This window comes from Sturnira hondurensis, unplaced genomic scaffold, assembly GCF_014824575.4.
Source record: "Sturnira hondurensis isolate 20B ecotype Veracruz unplaced genomic scaffold, ASM1482457v3 Scaffold0016284, whole genome shotgun sequence".
NCBI classification, from domain to species: domain Eukaryota; kingdom Metazoa; phylum Chordata; class Mammalia; order Chiroptera; family Phyllostomidae; genus Sturnira; species Sturnira hondurensis.
In genome coordinates, this window is record NW_028088915.1 from 5,864,388 (window position 1) to 5,879,194 (window position 14,807).

The 14,807-nt window shown below is 39.6% G+C and overlaps 1 protein-coding gene across 6 annotated transcripts in view; it reads left to right on the forward strand.

The window, feature by feature from the left end:
* Window positions 1–14,807, forward strand: part of PRKCQ (protein kinase C theta) — a 122,058-nt gene that overhangs the window by 52,428 nt on the left and 54,823 nt on the right. For 5 of the 6 annotated variants that reach the window (XM_037065982.1, XM_037065984.1, XM_037065986.1 and 2 more), the window contains 3 exons: window positions 40–166; window positions 3,278–3,477; window positions 5,482–5,542. In XM_037065982.1, the coding sequence (XP_036921877.1) occupies window positions 49–166; window positions 3,278–3,477; window positions 5,482–5,542 (379 nt within the window). In that variant the 5' untranslated portion in view covers window positions 40–48. The remainder of the gene's footprint in view (window positions 1–39; window positions 167–3,277; window positions 3,478–5,481; window positions 5,543–14,807) is intronic. The other variant, XM_037065981.1, reaches the window with a different exon arrangement.

Genomic DNA, 14,807 nt, shown 5'->3' on the forward strand with positions numbered 1-14,807 from the left:
AGACCTTCAAACAGAATTTGTCTTTTGTCACTTTTGCAGGGAGCCACCATGTCACCATTTCTTCGAATTGGTTTGTCCAACTTTGACTGCGGGTCCTGCCAGCCTTGTCAAGGAGAGGCTGTTAACCCTTACTGTGCGGTGCTGGTCAAAGAATATGTTGAATCAGGTAAGCTTGAATGGGTCCTCCAGGAGGGGGCGGTGGAGGGAGATCTGCTGTGAACTACAAAGCAAGGACTCCTAGGAGTCTTCAAGGGCTTCTGGTTCACCCTAATTTTATAGTCCAGTAAACTGATGTCCAGGGGAGCCAAGACTTCCTCAACAGTATATAGGCTTGGTGATCACCTCTGAATTAGCCCCAGGTCTCCTGCCTTGTGTTCTAGTTCACTGGACCGTTTTTCCACAAAAACAAAAGGAGCAAAGGAAAGGAGAAATGGATTTGAGGACTTTGTGTGAGGAGTTAATGGGAAAAAAATCTAGGGAGCTAAAGTAGAACATGGGACCTATATTGTCAAGCCTGGTTGCTCTCAGTGATTATGAGATTAAGCATTAGCTCTAAAGATTGGTCACTGTTTTTTTGGCTAAGCTTTGATGAATGTTACAAAGAATGTATAATTAGCCATTAGAGTCCAAATTTCAGAAACCCTGAGATTTTGTCTTTCCTGAGCCCCTAGATCAGGAAAATAATAGTCAGTGCTTTGCCAAAGTTAAATGTGCACAGGCAGGTCACGGTGAGAAAGTGTGACACAGTCTTCCCAAACTCCTTTTGTGGGTCTAGATTGTTCCATTACAATAGTCCCATTCTGTCTGGAATCTCTGCATGGCCACTTCAGCTGGCTTCCATTCTCCCTCTCACTCCCTCAAGGCTTTCTCAGTCCTACCACCTTCCCTGTTTCCCTCCATACACTCGTTGTTTCAGCAGACGCTTGGTAGAGCAGTATGATTACCTTGTGCAGATGTGCAGTGACAATAGGAGCAATTTACATGAAAAGTATTTATGGGGCTCCAACTGCGCACTGGGACTGGAAAAACTGCTTTTCTGTTAGCAGAGGACAACAGGCAGTAAACAAAAATATACTGTGGTAAGTAATGGGAAGCGGAGAAAAACAAAGCAGAGCAAAGGGGAGAGAGAAGGATTGGGGACAGCAAGGTATGCTATTCTGTACAGGGTAGTCCTACAAAGGCCTCTAAGGGGGTGGCATTTGCAGATGCAAGGGAACCTGACTTTGCAGGTGAGAACCTCAGCTAGCAAGATGTCGCCAGCTCAGGATCCAGGGCTTCCCGGCACTCCTGTCTCAGCTTCTCCCTCCCTTAAAAGACGCGGTGTCCTGGTTGACTTTGTCCTTCCTGCCACTGTGAGTGCGTCAACGCTGAGACCTTCTGAATCATCCCGATTTCCCTTCTGACCAGATTTCTTTCCTGTTAAGTTAAAAGTGAGAGCGGCACTTGCTCCCAGTCGAAAACCTTTGAAATGTCACAGAAATCTTTGAAGTGTAAAACGTCTGAGTTTTTCAAAGCCGCTTTGGACTTAATGGGTCTCCTGGATCTCAGTTCTCTTTACAACCACGGGTCTCCCTGACATTTGCCTCCAGAGAGCTTTTTTTTAAAATTTCTTCTCCTTTTGGCCTTTGAACTTGGTCTAATCAGCCCTGTGGATCAAGACCTTGTCAGAAAAGAAGACGACTTTATTTTTCCAAAAGGTTAGCCTGTGGAACGTGGAGGTTTTTGTTTTTGATTTTGATTTGGTTTTGTTCTGAAAAGAAATCTCTTTGAACATTATCATTCCAGTATTACTTCTATAGAATGTAAACACACCCCACCTTGGAGATGCGAGGCTGCCTTTTCCGTGATGAATCAACAGAACAGAACAGAGACAGATGCGACCCAGTGCTAGGAGTCTGGGAGCCTTTGAAAAAATGATGAAACTCACTGTAAATAAATAGACAGGATCCTGAGTTCTGGTCCTTTGTTTAGGTGATTAAAAACCTAGTGAGCAAAATTATGAAAAATGCCTTACCATTGGAACTTCTGCTCTTTGTCAGATGTGGAGAAAGGTTACGGTCAAAAAGAATTATGAGAGGGGGGGCGCGGGGGTGCTCCAGGTTCATGGGAGTAAAATGTTACTGTGATCGTTAATATTGCCATTGCTTGTGTTTCAGTCCAACCTCCGCTTCAATTTCTGGTAAACAAGCAATAAAAAAAGCTTCCCCTTCCTGTTCTACTCTTATCTTCAATATCATTTTATACCTCTAATAGCCAGGTTCATCTAAAATTTGAAGTTTCAGTTTATTCAAATCTTTGTATTCCCCCCAAATAATAATTTAGCAAATGCTAAATTCCTGTTCCACTTTGGCGTTGTGCATTGGAGAGAAAGGGCCATCAGAGTCAGAACTGCTGTGTTTCCAGGCTTTAAGTGGATTTTACCTTTCATTGAACCAACATCTCTGAATTGCTAAATCTGCCACTTCCTGTGCTTGTTATCACAAGAAACAAACACTCAAATGCAGCTGCAGTTTTATGCTTCTGACATGATTAAAGAACTACTACCAAAATTCAATCTGGATGAAATACGTGACAACACTATTAAACTCCCACCGGTAAACTCTCCCAGTCACTTCGTGGCTCTGGGGAGGCTCCTCTTAAACTTCACCATCCTGACCATGGTCCTCGTCATTTCCAGGACTCCCACTGGCCCGCCCTTCCGCGCTGCAGATCCGCAGCCTGCTCCACAGCCTCCCCCCATGGTGGAGGAAAGCCACCACCTCTCTCAGTTACTTGTCAGTTTTTGCTTAGGTTGTATGATGCACAGTTCGTGTAAAATGTATCCTCATTTGAGAATTAGAGAAGGAAATAATGGTTCATTATGTTTTAAAGGTTTTGCCTCTTACCATAAAGAATGGGGTTTAAGTCACTCTGCCCTGCGAAATACACTAGGGTTAGTCCCTGAGTTCTTTTTATTGGCTTAGGTATTCATACTCACAGTGGAGCAACTAACTGTTGAAGAGGAAACGCCCATAGTCAGTCCAAGGCATGTCAGATTTTCGTTGCCTAAATCATCCTGAGTGACTTTTACATTTCAGTACGTGACCTTGCATGTAGAACTTGGAAGTGTCTCATTCTGTCCTATATTGTCTCTAATTGTCTTATGTGTTATTTTTGTCTCCCCAGCAGAATTATATATCCTAGAGAGCAGATGGAATGCGTGCCACTGCTGAGTTGAATTAAATGTTTTCCCAGAGCTGGCTAAAGGAGTAATGAAACCATATCTTTCTATTCCTAGAGAATGGGCAGATGTACATCCAGAAAAAGCCAACCATGTACCCACCCTGGGACAGCACTTTTGATGCCCATATCAACAAGGGAAGAGTAATGCAGATCATTGTGAAGGGCAAAAATGTGGACCTAATATCCGAAACTACTGTCGAGCTCTACTCCCTGGCCGAGAGGTGCAGGAAGAACAATGGGAAGACAGAAATATGGGTAAATATCTGAGCTGTGAGCTCTATTTAAAGTGTATGTACCATTAAGGGATTAAGTACCGTATTAGCTAAAGACTGGCTCGAAATTTCAGTGTCATGCTAAAATAATGATACACCAGCCCACGTAGACAGACTCCCTACCACTTACTCATTGGTGGGTTGATAATGACCATGATTTTTCATTGCAGACTGTGGAACATATTGACATATTCAAATCCCTTTGATTCCTGTGTAAGGTGAAGAAGGACAAGTGTTACTGATTTATAACTAAAAGTAAGCTCAGAAAGATCACAGATGTCCCCTATCTTGGGAACATAACTGTTGTCTATTTATCAAGATAATACATAGATATCTTGATATCTTATAAATTAGATGATAGACAGAAGTGAGAGGATTAAGCAAAGATCTATTTAATGTTTGGTCTTCTCCATACTTTGCCAATCCCTACAAATTTTTTTAGCTAAATGTTTTCATTTAGCTTACTTTCAACTAAAAAGTACATCATACACAATCCATGTTACTACATCAAAGTTTTGAAAACTTAGGTTATAACTGTTTTGGTAGCAAATGTTTAGAAATGTTAAATGGAAGAATAAAATGTGAAAGCATAAACACTCTAATGAAAATTCCTGGAGCCCACAAAATGAAACTATTTATATACCCGTAAAAACTGTTTTTAAATAATCTGAAACCCAGAAAATGTTCTCAAATATTCATATCATTTACATACAAGGAGAGAATCTTACCTTTCTGCTTCTTATTTCCTATAACTCAGATTTTTAATAATTCTACCCAAAAGATTTTCAAGTCACAGTTTTCAAAATGGAATGAAATCATAAATTTCTAATAGTGATGCTATGAGGTGAAGTGTCCTATATCAGTTTTTCAGAGATCTTTGGAAGTTTAGTGACTTGCACAAGGTCACACAGCCAGTAAATTATGTAGCCATGATTCATATTCAATTCTGGGTTCAACTGGACACTTCTTACTATTTCTCAGTTATTCTGATTAGCTCATGGGTCAATAATGACCTTTCCTTCACTCTCATATTCTTTTTGGCACATTGACAATATAGTGTTGTGCTGTGGTGTATTGGCAGTAGTGGTCAGGTTATCTTGAATTTGACATTTTTTCCATTATGTCACATCAGGAGACATCCTGCACCACCCCTTTAACAGGTCACTTTGTTCTGATCCCTTCTACATAATGGAACTGAATATATTATTTTAATTCTTTCTCGGACCAACTGAATTAAAATTTCCCTTAGATTATCCAGCACTTTCCCAAGGGAAAAAAAATCTTCTGTGGCCCTGGCTGGTGTAGCTCAGTGGATTGAGCTCGGGCCTGCGAACCAGATGATCGCGGTTCGATTCCCAGTCAGGGCACATGCCTGGGTTGCAGGCCAGGTCCCCAGTAGGGGACACATGAGAGGCAACCACACATTGATGTTTCTCTTCCTCTCTCCTTCCCTTCCCCTCTAAAGATAAATAAATAAAATATTTTTTAAAAACCTTCTCTGGAAGAAAAAGGCCATTCCCATTTAGTGCCCTGATTAGCCTAGTCACCCATGTGGAGGCACCTTTGGTAAAGGATTCGTCTTTCCTTCCAAAGGCGTCTGTCCTTCCTACCTGTTGCCCATGTGAGCTAGTCGCAGTGTCTGTGACTCTACTGTCATGTACAAGGTCTCTGCCCCTTTACAGCTCTTCAGATAAGCAGGAATGTGGGCAAGGAAGTCAGATAGAATCTGTTCGGGAAGTTTGTCTCTTCCTTATGGGAGTTTTCCTCTCCGGGTAAGATTAACGAATTGCTGAGGCATCTTAATAAAAGAAAGGCTATACATACAGATGCTGAGCTATTATGATAATATGCAATTGTAAAATGAGAGGGAGCAATGCTTGGATTCTACTTTGGGAATCTGCCATCACCAAACTCACCAGTTATGAAGTCATTAACCTCAGCACTTGTTTCACCTTCTGATTGGCATTCTTTTCCTTCTCTCAACCAGTTAGAGCTGAAACCTCAAGGCCGAATGCTAATGAATGCAAGATACTTCCTGGAAATGAGTGGCAAGTGACATTTCTTCTTCCTTTTGGGGGGTGAGAAGGGCATGTCCCTTCTCCTCTTGTTGCATTTATTGGACTTTTGCAAATCATAGAAAAAAATCAGGCCCTGGCTGGTGTAGCTCAGTGGACTGAGCACGGGCCTGTGAAGCAAAGGATCACTGGTTCGATTCCCAGTCAGTGCACATGCCTGGGTTGCAGGCCAGGTCCCCAGTAGGGGACACATGAGAGGCAACCACACATTGATGTTTCTCTCCCACTCTTTCTCCTTCCCTTCCCCTCTATCTAAAAATAAATAAATAAATAAGATATATTTTTTAAAAGAATGAAGAGAAAATCGAAGCCCAAGGAATGTTCTTCAAATTTCCAGTGTTGCTTAAACAGTAGTTGACGATACACTATCTGGGTTAGAGAATCATAAAAACACAAACCATTTATAGTAGTTTTTTTAATTGTGTGGACTCACATACCCAGTGCTTTTATAGTCAGTCTTTATTTCAGCTTGGAAATGTAATATAAATTAAAATGGCTCTATTTATATGTTGTAATATATACACACTGACTGTGTATAAATTATGTGATATAACAAGCTATCACATTAGAAGTAGAATACAAAATAAATATAAGAAACCAATAAATGTTTTTCATAACCCTAGTGGCAAAATATTAATGGCTTCAAGTCAGTCCTCAAACTTTTTTAGGAACAAGGAAGGAAAATGCATTGCTAAAGAGTTTCAGTTCCATGTAACACAGACACTGAGCACGGAAGTTACAGCTGAGTGTTGCTTGGGGCCTGTGACAGCTTGTCAGTTCTTTCTGTTGCATTTATACTCTGTGGTCAAAGTGCTATTTAAACAAATCAAATGCTACTACTCATAAAATCCTAACCTCAGAATGGATATGTAAGCTGACTGATAATAAGCTGGTTTAATTATTTTCTAAATTTGTTTTACTACCAAGAAACAAGTTTTAGTTTATAGTTTACAGTTTAGTTTAGTTTATGGTGCTGGGGTTTTCCTTTACATGTACAATTCCTCTGGGCCCAGGTTCAAACAATACCTTGGAAAATAAAAACCTGGAGAATATTATGCTGTGAATAAGCCAGGCAGAGAAAGACAAATGCCATATGATTTCAGTCACATGTGAAATCTAATGAACAAACTGAACTAACAAGCAAAACAGAGACAGACTCATAGATGGAGAGCAGATGACAGGTAGTGGGAGGGAGAGGGTTGGGGGTAGAGGGACTGAGCAAAAAGGAAAAAGGACTCATGGACATGAACAACAGTATGGGGGTTGCTGAGAGGAGTAGGGCATTAGGGGACTAAATGCTAAAGGAAAATATATATAATAAAGATTCTATGTTTAAAAAACTAAAAAAGATAATCATGTAAAATTGAACACTCACCATATATTTGATGATACTGAGACATTGTTCATTTTTAAGTGTGATGATATTTGTGTTTATATTTTTAAAGGGTCCTTATCTTTAAATACATGCTGAAATGTTTATAGATAAAATAATTCTAGGGATTTGTTTGAAATAACCCACTGGTGCAGGGGGCGGGCGGGGGATGGGGTGGGTTAGAAGAGTGGCCATGGCCTGGAAATCGTTGACACTGGATGATAACTGTTGGGAAATTGGTTTGTTCAACTTTGTATACATTTGGATTTTCCATAGTAAACTTTTCTTTAAAAAAAAGTTCTAAAGAGATCTGAACTTTTCTTCTTCTATGTCTGGAGACTCTAGATATATAGCAAAAGTCACTATTTTTGAGTCAGTGAAATGAGTGATAGGAGGCCGGCTAAATAACCGGGCTTGCATAAAAAGCGAAAGTACTGGACCAAATGATACTACCAGCACTGTTTAACTCCTTGAGTAAACAGGGCCCAACGTAAATTGAAGAAAGGCCTCCATCAGAANATCTGAACTTTTCTTCTTCTATGTCTGGAGACTCTAGATATATAGCAAAAGTCACTATTTTTGAGTCAGTGAAATGAGTGATAGGAGGCCGGCTAAATAACCGGGCTTGCATAAAAAGCGAAAGTACTGGACCAAATGATACTACCAGCACTGTTTAACTCCTTGAGTAAAATGAAGTGTACTTCTCCCATTAGTTGAAAACAGGGCCCAACGTAAATTGAAGAAAGGCCTCCATCAGAATGCAAGTATTTTTGATAAATGGCTTAAAGAACACTGCTTTTGAAAAAAAACTCCATGGATATTTATCCTATGACTGTGGAACTTAAATTGTGTCTTAGAATGAAAAAGCAAATTCAGGTGGATCAAAAGCAATAATATTTCACAAACAATAATTACACAAACCCAGGAAATATTTTTTAAGAATAAAACTTTGGGACTTCCTGCCAAGATGGAGGCGTAGGTAGACACACTGTGCCTTCTCGCACAAGCAAAATAAGGACAACAATTTAAAAACAAAAAATAACCAGAACTGACAGAAAATTGAACCATATGGAAGTCCAACAACCAAGGTGTTAAAGAAGACACATTCATCCAGACCTGTAGGAGGGGCAGAGTCAGGCAGCCAGGGCAGAGAGAACTCACAGCAAGGTGGTGGCTGGCGAACCCAGTAAGGCAGTGGATTGTGGAATGGGGTGCACAAGGCTGCAACTGGCCAGCAAGGCTGCAGCTGGTGGACTGAGTGGTCCCACATACTCGCAAAGATAAACCAGGCAAAACTGAGGATCGGGACAGACCACACAACCCAGGGCCCCAGTATGGGGAAATAAAGCCTCAAACTACTAATTGAAAACACCTTCGGTGGTTGAGGTGGTAGTAGGAGAAACTCCAAACCTCATAGGAGAGTTCATTGGACAGACCCACAGGGTCCTAGAACTTACACAAACCCAACCCTCCAGAAATCGGCACCAGAAGGGCCCGATTTGCTTATGGGAAGTGGGGGAAGTGACTAAAATCAGGCAGAGAGAGGAGCAAGTGCCATTGTTCCCTCTCAGGCCCCTTCCCCACATACAGCATCACAACCCAGCTATGTGGCTTGCCCTGCCCTGGTGAACACCTAAGGCTCTGCCCTTCATACATAACAGGCACATCAAGACAGAAAAAAAAGGCCCAAATGAAAGAACAGATCAAAGCTCCAGAAAAAAATACAACTAAGCAACAAAGAGGTAGCCAACCTATGCACAGTTCAAAACACTGGTAATCAGGATGCTCACAGAAATTAGATTTAAAAAATGAAGGCTACCCTAAGTGAAATGAAGGAAAATGCACAAGGAACCAATAGTGATGGGAAGGAAACGGGGACTCAAGTCAATGGAGTGGACCAGAAGGAAGAAAGAAACATCCAATCAGAAAAGAATGAAGAAACAAGAATTCAAAAAAGTGAGGCTTAGGAACCTCCAGGACATCTTTAAACATTCCAACATCCGAATCATAGGGGTACCAGGAGGGGCAGAGGAACAGCAACAAGTGGAAAACTTATTTGAAATTAATAACAAAGGAGAACTTCTCCAATCTGGCAAAGGAAATAGAATTCCAGGAAGTCCAGGAAGCTCAGAGAGTCCCAAAGAAGTTGGACCCAAGAAGGAACACACCAAGGCACATCATAATTACATTAGCCAAGATGAAAATGAAGGAGAGAATCCTAGAAGCAGCAAGAGATAAGGAGACAGTTACTTACAAAGGAGTTCCCATCAGACTGTCAGCTGATTTCTCAAAAGAGACCTTGAAGGCAAGAAGGGTCTGGAAAGAAGTATTCCAAGTCATGAAAAGCAAAGACCTACATCCAAGATTGCTCTATCCAGCAAAACTTTCATTTAGAATGGAAGTGCAGATAAAATGCTTCTCAGATAAGATCAAATTCAAGGAGTGCATCATCACCAAGCCCTTATTATGTGAAATGTTAAAGGAATTTATCTAAGAAAAAGAAGATAAAAAATATGTACAGTAAAATGACAGCAAACTCACAATTATTAACAACCACACATAAAATGAAAACAAAAATGAACTAAGCAAACAACTAGAACAGGAACAGAACCACAGAAATGGAGATCACATGGAGGGTTATCAATAGGGGAATAGGAGGGAGAGAGAGAAGGGAAAGGTATGGAGAGTAAATATCATAGATGGTAGGTAGAAAATAGACATGGGGAGGGTGAGAATAGTATGGGAAATGTAGAAGCCAAAGAACGTATATGTATGACCCATGGACATGAACTAAAGGGGGGGAATGTGGGTGGGAGAGGGTGTGCGGGGTGGAGGTGAGTGAAGGGGGGGAAATGGGACAACTGCAATAGCATAATCAATAAGTATATTTTATAAAAATAAAACTTTGTAGTATTTAAATTTTCTATACTAGCCACTCTAAATTTTTATATATCAAAAACCTTAATTTCTAACAAGCAACATTATGGACTAACTCAAGTATAAAATTCCTTATTGATGATGAGAAGTATAGGATCTCAGTCAATTTTAAGAATGTTTGTTTTCTGAAGGATTCAGAAAACCCAAACATGAGTTCTTACTCAGGGACCTTAAACCCAATTTGGAGAGATGATACAGATTAAACAGTTAGAGAATTAAATTCTAAACCATATAAATACTGATTAACCAATGGATTACCTTCATTCCAGAAAATTCAGAAGGATAGGCTGAGTTGAGTTTGCAAAGAAGAAAGATAGCCTCTGGGAGGAAAAAAAATGTAGGCTTGAGCAAAAATATAAATGGACAAAGGACTGTGAGAAGATTGGTGTAGGTAGATCAGTGGGCCCTTGCTAAAATCAGGATGAAGAATCGAAGACAGATCTTAGTGGACTTGGAAGCCAGGCAAGAGTAGTATGTATACTTTGAGAAGTCACCAACAAAGAGCCACAGTCACATTCTTGAGCAGGACATGATATGATGAAAGCACTGTTTTGAGGAAATTGCTTGCAACAGAATGTGTGATGACTTTGGGAATGAAAATAGACTATATATAGAAAGAGGCTGTAAAATTTCATTTTTGCGATGGAGAGGTGGTGAGATGCTGGTCTAGGCATATGGTTATAAGAATGAAGTAAAAAAAATAAGAGTTCTTGGCAGTGTAGATGGAACGGTATGCCCATTATAAGTGCTTAGTTAAGGTGATTTTATAAGTCTTTAAAAATGCAAGTTGAATGAAGGAAAAACTATTGGTGACATCTCTTAAAACAGACTAGGAAAATGACCATAGGAGTGGTAGAAGTGGAGGGTATGGGAAGAGCAGACAAATGAAAGGGGGTAAAGAATACAGTCTTGGATAACAATTAAGATGACATCATGTCTCCCGCAACCCTCTTTAGTGGAAGCCTCAATTCTTTTCTACTCTGTAGGCAAATAAATGGCTCATTGCTCCTCACAGCTCAATCTATTCTTTATCTTTTAAAATTCCTTTTTTTCTCTTTTTGTTGATTATGCCATTACAGTTGTCCCATTTTCCCTCTTCACTCCCCTCCACCTTGCATACCCCTCCCCCACCACTCACCCCTTTCGTTTATGTCCATGTGTCACTAGTTCTTTAGATTCTATATTTCCCATACTATTCTTGCCCTTCCCCATTTATTTTCTACCTACTGTCTATGCTACTTATTCTACCTTCTCTCTCCTTCTCCTCCTCCCACTCCCATTGCTAACCCTCCACGTGATCTCCATTTCTATGGTTCCACTCCTGATCTAGCTGTCCTCTTAGTTTGCTTTTGTTTTAGGTGTGATTGTTAATAAAATTCCTATTCCTTAAAAAGTACTGGAATCACTTTTTATCTTCTTTTTTTGCTCTCCTATCATCACTCTTGGTAGCTTCCATGTTCACCATCACCATCTGATATGCCCACTTCATATTTTTACACCTTCCTACGCTTTTCTTTATCCATTCAATGACCTACAATCACCCCACAGGTCTTCACATGGAATTCTCCATCCCAGTAAGGACTCAGTCAGACCTCTTTCTCTTGGAGCTCATCCTCCTCTCCTGTCAATTCTGTCCTCTCTCCCACTCTCCTAATCTCATTTCTTTTTAACACTCATTTGTTAGCCACTTGCAACATTAACTCCTAGCCTAGCCTGCAGCCCTTCATAAGCCCTTGCCACTAAGCACTCTTATGAGCACCCTCTTCTTCCAAAGATGGGCTGGTCTCCAAACTGTGCATTCTCTATCTCCTGCTATGTGCCTTTGCGCCATTTTTATGTTACAAAATAAGTTTTTATTTTGTCCTCATTTTCTTGGTTAATTATTGCTTTATCTACCATTAAACCTGGAAGTCATTTGTATAGCCTCTTTGTTATTTCAGCTTCCAGATTAATCCATCAACAGTTTCTGCCCATGTTGTCTATTTAGTATTTTTCAATTATATCCCCTGCTTACACCATCTTTATTTTTTGCCAAATCCCACTCATTCTACATGGTTGCCAGAATAAAACATGTAAAAGTCCGTTCTAAACATGACATGCCTCTGTTCCTCTCTGCCCCTGTTCCTGCCTGCTGCCTTTCATTGTTGTAAATTACCTTCAGGAAAAATGTTCAAACTGATGTGATACTTCCACATCTTCTGGATGTGACCACTGATGCTTTCTGCTTCCTACTGCACACTGGCAATATGCGCATCCCAAGGTATCTAATTCTGTACCCTTGCTTATTCCTTTCCATCTAGAGAGAACACGTTTTGCTTCTCCCCACCATACCTCTTCCCCATGTTAATAGGAGTTATTTATCCCTCAGAACTCAGCTTAGAAGTTATTTCTGCTAGTACCTTCCTTGTCCCAATTTTCCTGTCTTTCTCGCCTCTATCTACTCTGCCTGCCTTAGCTGATGTAGTTTCCTCACCTTCCTGGTCCATAGCATACTGTGAATATTCCTGTTCTGACATTTGCTACTTTCCTTCTGGACTCTAAATTCCTCGCAGGAAAACAATGTTGGAACTAATCTTACTTGTTTCTTTAACTCTAGTACCAGGTTGCATGCTAGGTACATAGGAGGCACTTAATAAATGTTTGGTTGAACTGTTCAGTTGGACTCACCTTGGTGATTAAAAGTTCCTTTTATTTTCTCTTGATTCCCATACAATGGCTATTCCAAACATTCCCATACTCCTTGGTTTCTGAGGGTATCTTATTCTTCTCACTCATGGACGTTGGTCAACCCCTTGCCATATAATTGGAAGAGACATCATCTTCTGTCTATCTCTGCACTTAGAATATAGTTGCTTCTTCCTGCATTTCTGCCTCAGAGAAAGACCTTCCCATTCTTGGTCTCCTGCATCTAATTCTTAGCAGCTCTGTACCATCAATCATGCTTCCTCTCTAGCATCTTCAACTTTTCCTTCTCTCTTTGGTTTCTAACTCATTGCGAAGATATAAACCATCTTCTATTTTCAGAAAGACCTCTTTTTTTTTTACCTTTTTACCTTCATGAGTTTTTCTTTCCTCTCCTTCCCTGACACATTTCTTGACAAAGCAGGTTATATTTATTAGTTCCTGTTTCTTCACTACTTCATCAATTCTTGAACCCTAAAAGGCCAGCTTATATTTCAATCAATCTAAATGGCTTTCTCCAAGGGTATGAATCCTCAAAATAAATTCCTGTTTCTTAGCCTTCATTCCCTTGACATGTCTATATAACTCAATGCTGAAGAAACCATTCTTTCTTGGCTAGCTAATGTGATATTATTCAAGTTTTCCTCTTAATTTTTTACGTGTCTTTTGGTGGTCTTTTTGTAATTCCTTTTCCTACCACCTAAAAAATATGGATGTACCTATCTCCATGTTTGTTTCACACCATCATATACACTGTTTTTTGTGTGAGTGCCTGTCTCCCAGACTTATGGCTTGCCACTTTCAAAGGTTATGAATAATATTTTATATTTCTTTAGGACATTGAGCATAACAATTTTCTCAGAGCTGCCTGGGAAACATTTGTGGTTGGACTGACTACAAACAAGTTGTAGATTAAAGTAAATGATATAAAACAAATAACAAAAGATCTAAAAATTAATGAGCTTCTCCAAGCCAATAAATAAATGGAAGAGCAAATTGCTTAAAAAAAAAAACATTGTAAATACCAGAAGCATTCAAGAAATTCTGAGTTTTTATAAATTTACTCTCTTGTAATGACTGAAATAGAGAATAAATAATATCACAAGCAGGAACAAGGGAATAAATTCATTTCTAGCACTTTCTGACTTTTTAAAAAATTAAGAGTATTGTAGTATAATGCACAGAATATATCTATATACATATAATTTTTATAGTAATACAGTGAAGGCTCCCAAAATAATTCATGTCGTGAATTTAAAAGTAACTTTATATTATTTCACATCAATTCATCTGGACCAAAATAGAAATGAGTCAGATCTTAATGACAAATGTCCTACTACACTAGTCATAAGTTGTAAATAGATCTCCACACTTACACCAGAACTCATGGAAGAAGGCGGTTGCCTCAGTAATCCTGAATTTAACCCCTCATTTACCAAGCCTAATGTATTTCCAGCCCAGTTCCAAATGAAAAGACCTAAATTGCCTAACCTTAAAGTATTAGGCAGTATAATACCCCCATCTGTGGAACTTTTTACATGGTTATTGGGGATGCTCTTTATCTGGAAGTCTGGAGTTGCTATAAAACAAACCTGTGGACCACTGTAGAGAAGTCTTTGGTCCTAAAATGTGTCCTGGGACTTGGCTGGATTCCTGGGAGAGAAGTCTCCAACTACACAGCCCCACTGTTGTCTAATTGTGTTTCTGGCCCGGCCACTACTAGAGGTGTGGAAAATAAAGTGCCTGTGTAGGGACGTTTGCCCCAAGTGTGCGGTCAAATCTCCGCTGCCACTTAGCGAGGATAGACTTCATTCATTTAAATATTGTTAACTCTTCGTACTTGTGCAGTATGAGCCCCTTAGTCTAGATAATCATCAATTTTTATGCTTATAAAAATAAAAGTGATAGAATATATGATCTAAGAATCTTCAAGCTATTTAAAATTATAATTCTAGAAGTTATAATCATTAAATTCCTTGTCTTTATTTTAGTGATGATGATTACTTTTGTTATATCTTTCTTGTTTACTGTGTTATTCTATCTTGAATGTTGTAGTTTTTATCAAGCTGTTTAACCATGACTGCTACTGTGTTTTCTTTGGGCTTGGGCTTTAGCTGGGAATTACTGGTATTCTCAAAATTCTACCAGCCTGTTGGGAAGATGTCATCAGGGCATAGGGCACTGTGGACAGTGACCACATAAAGTACCCTCAGCCCAGGGTAAACTGAAGAATTACGAATGTGATGA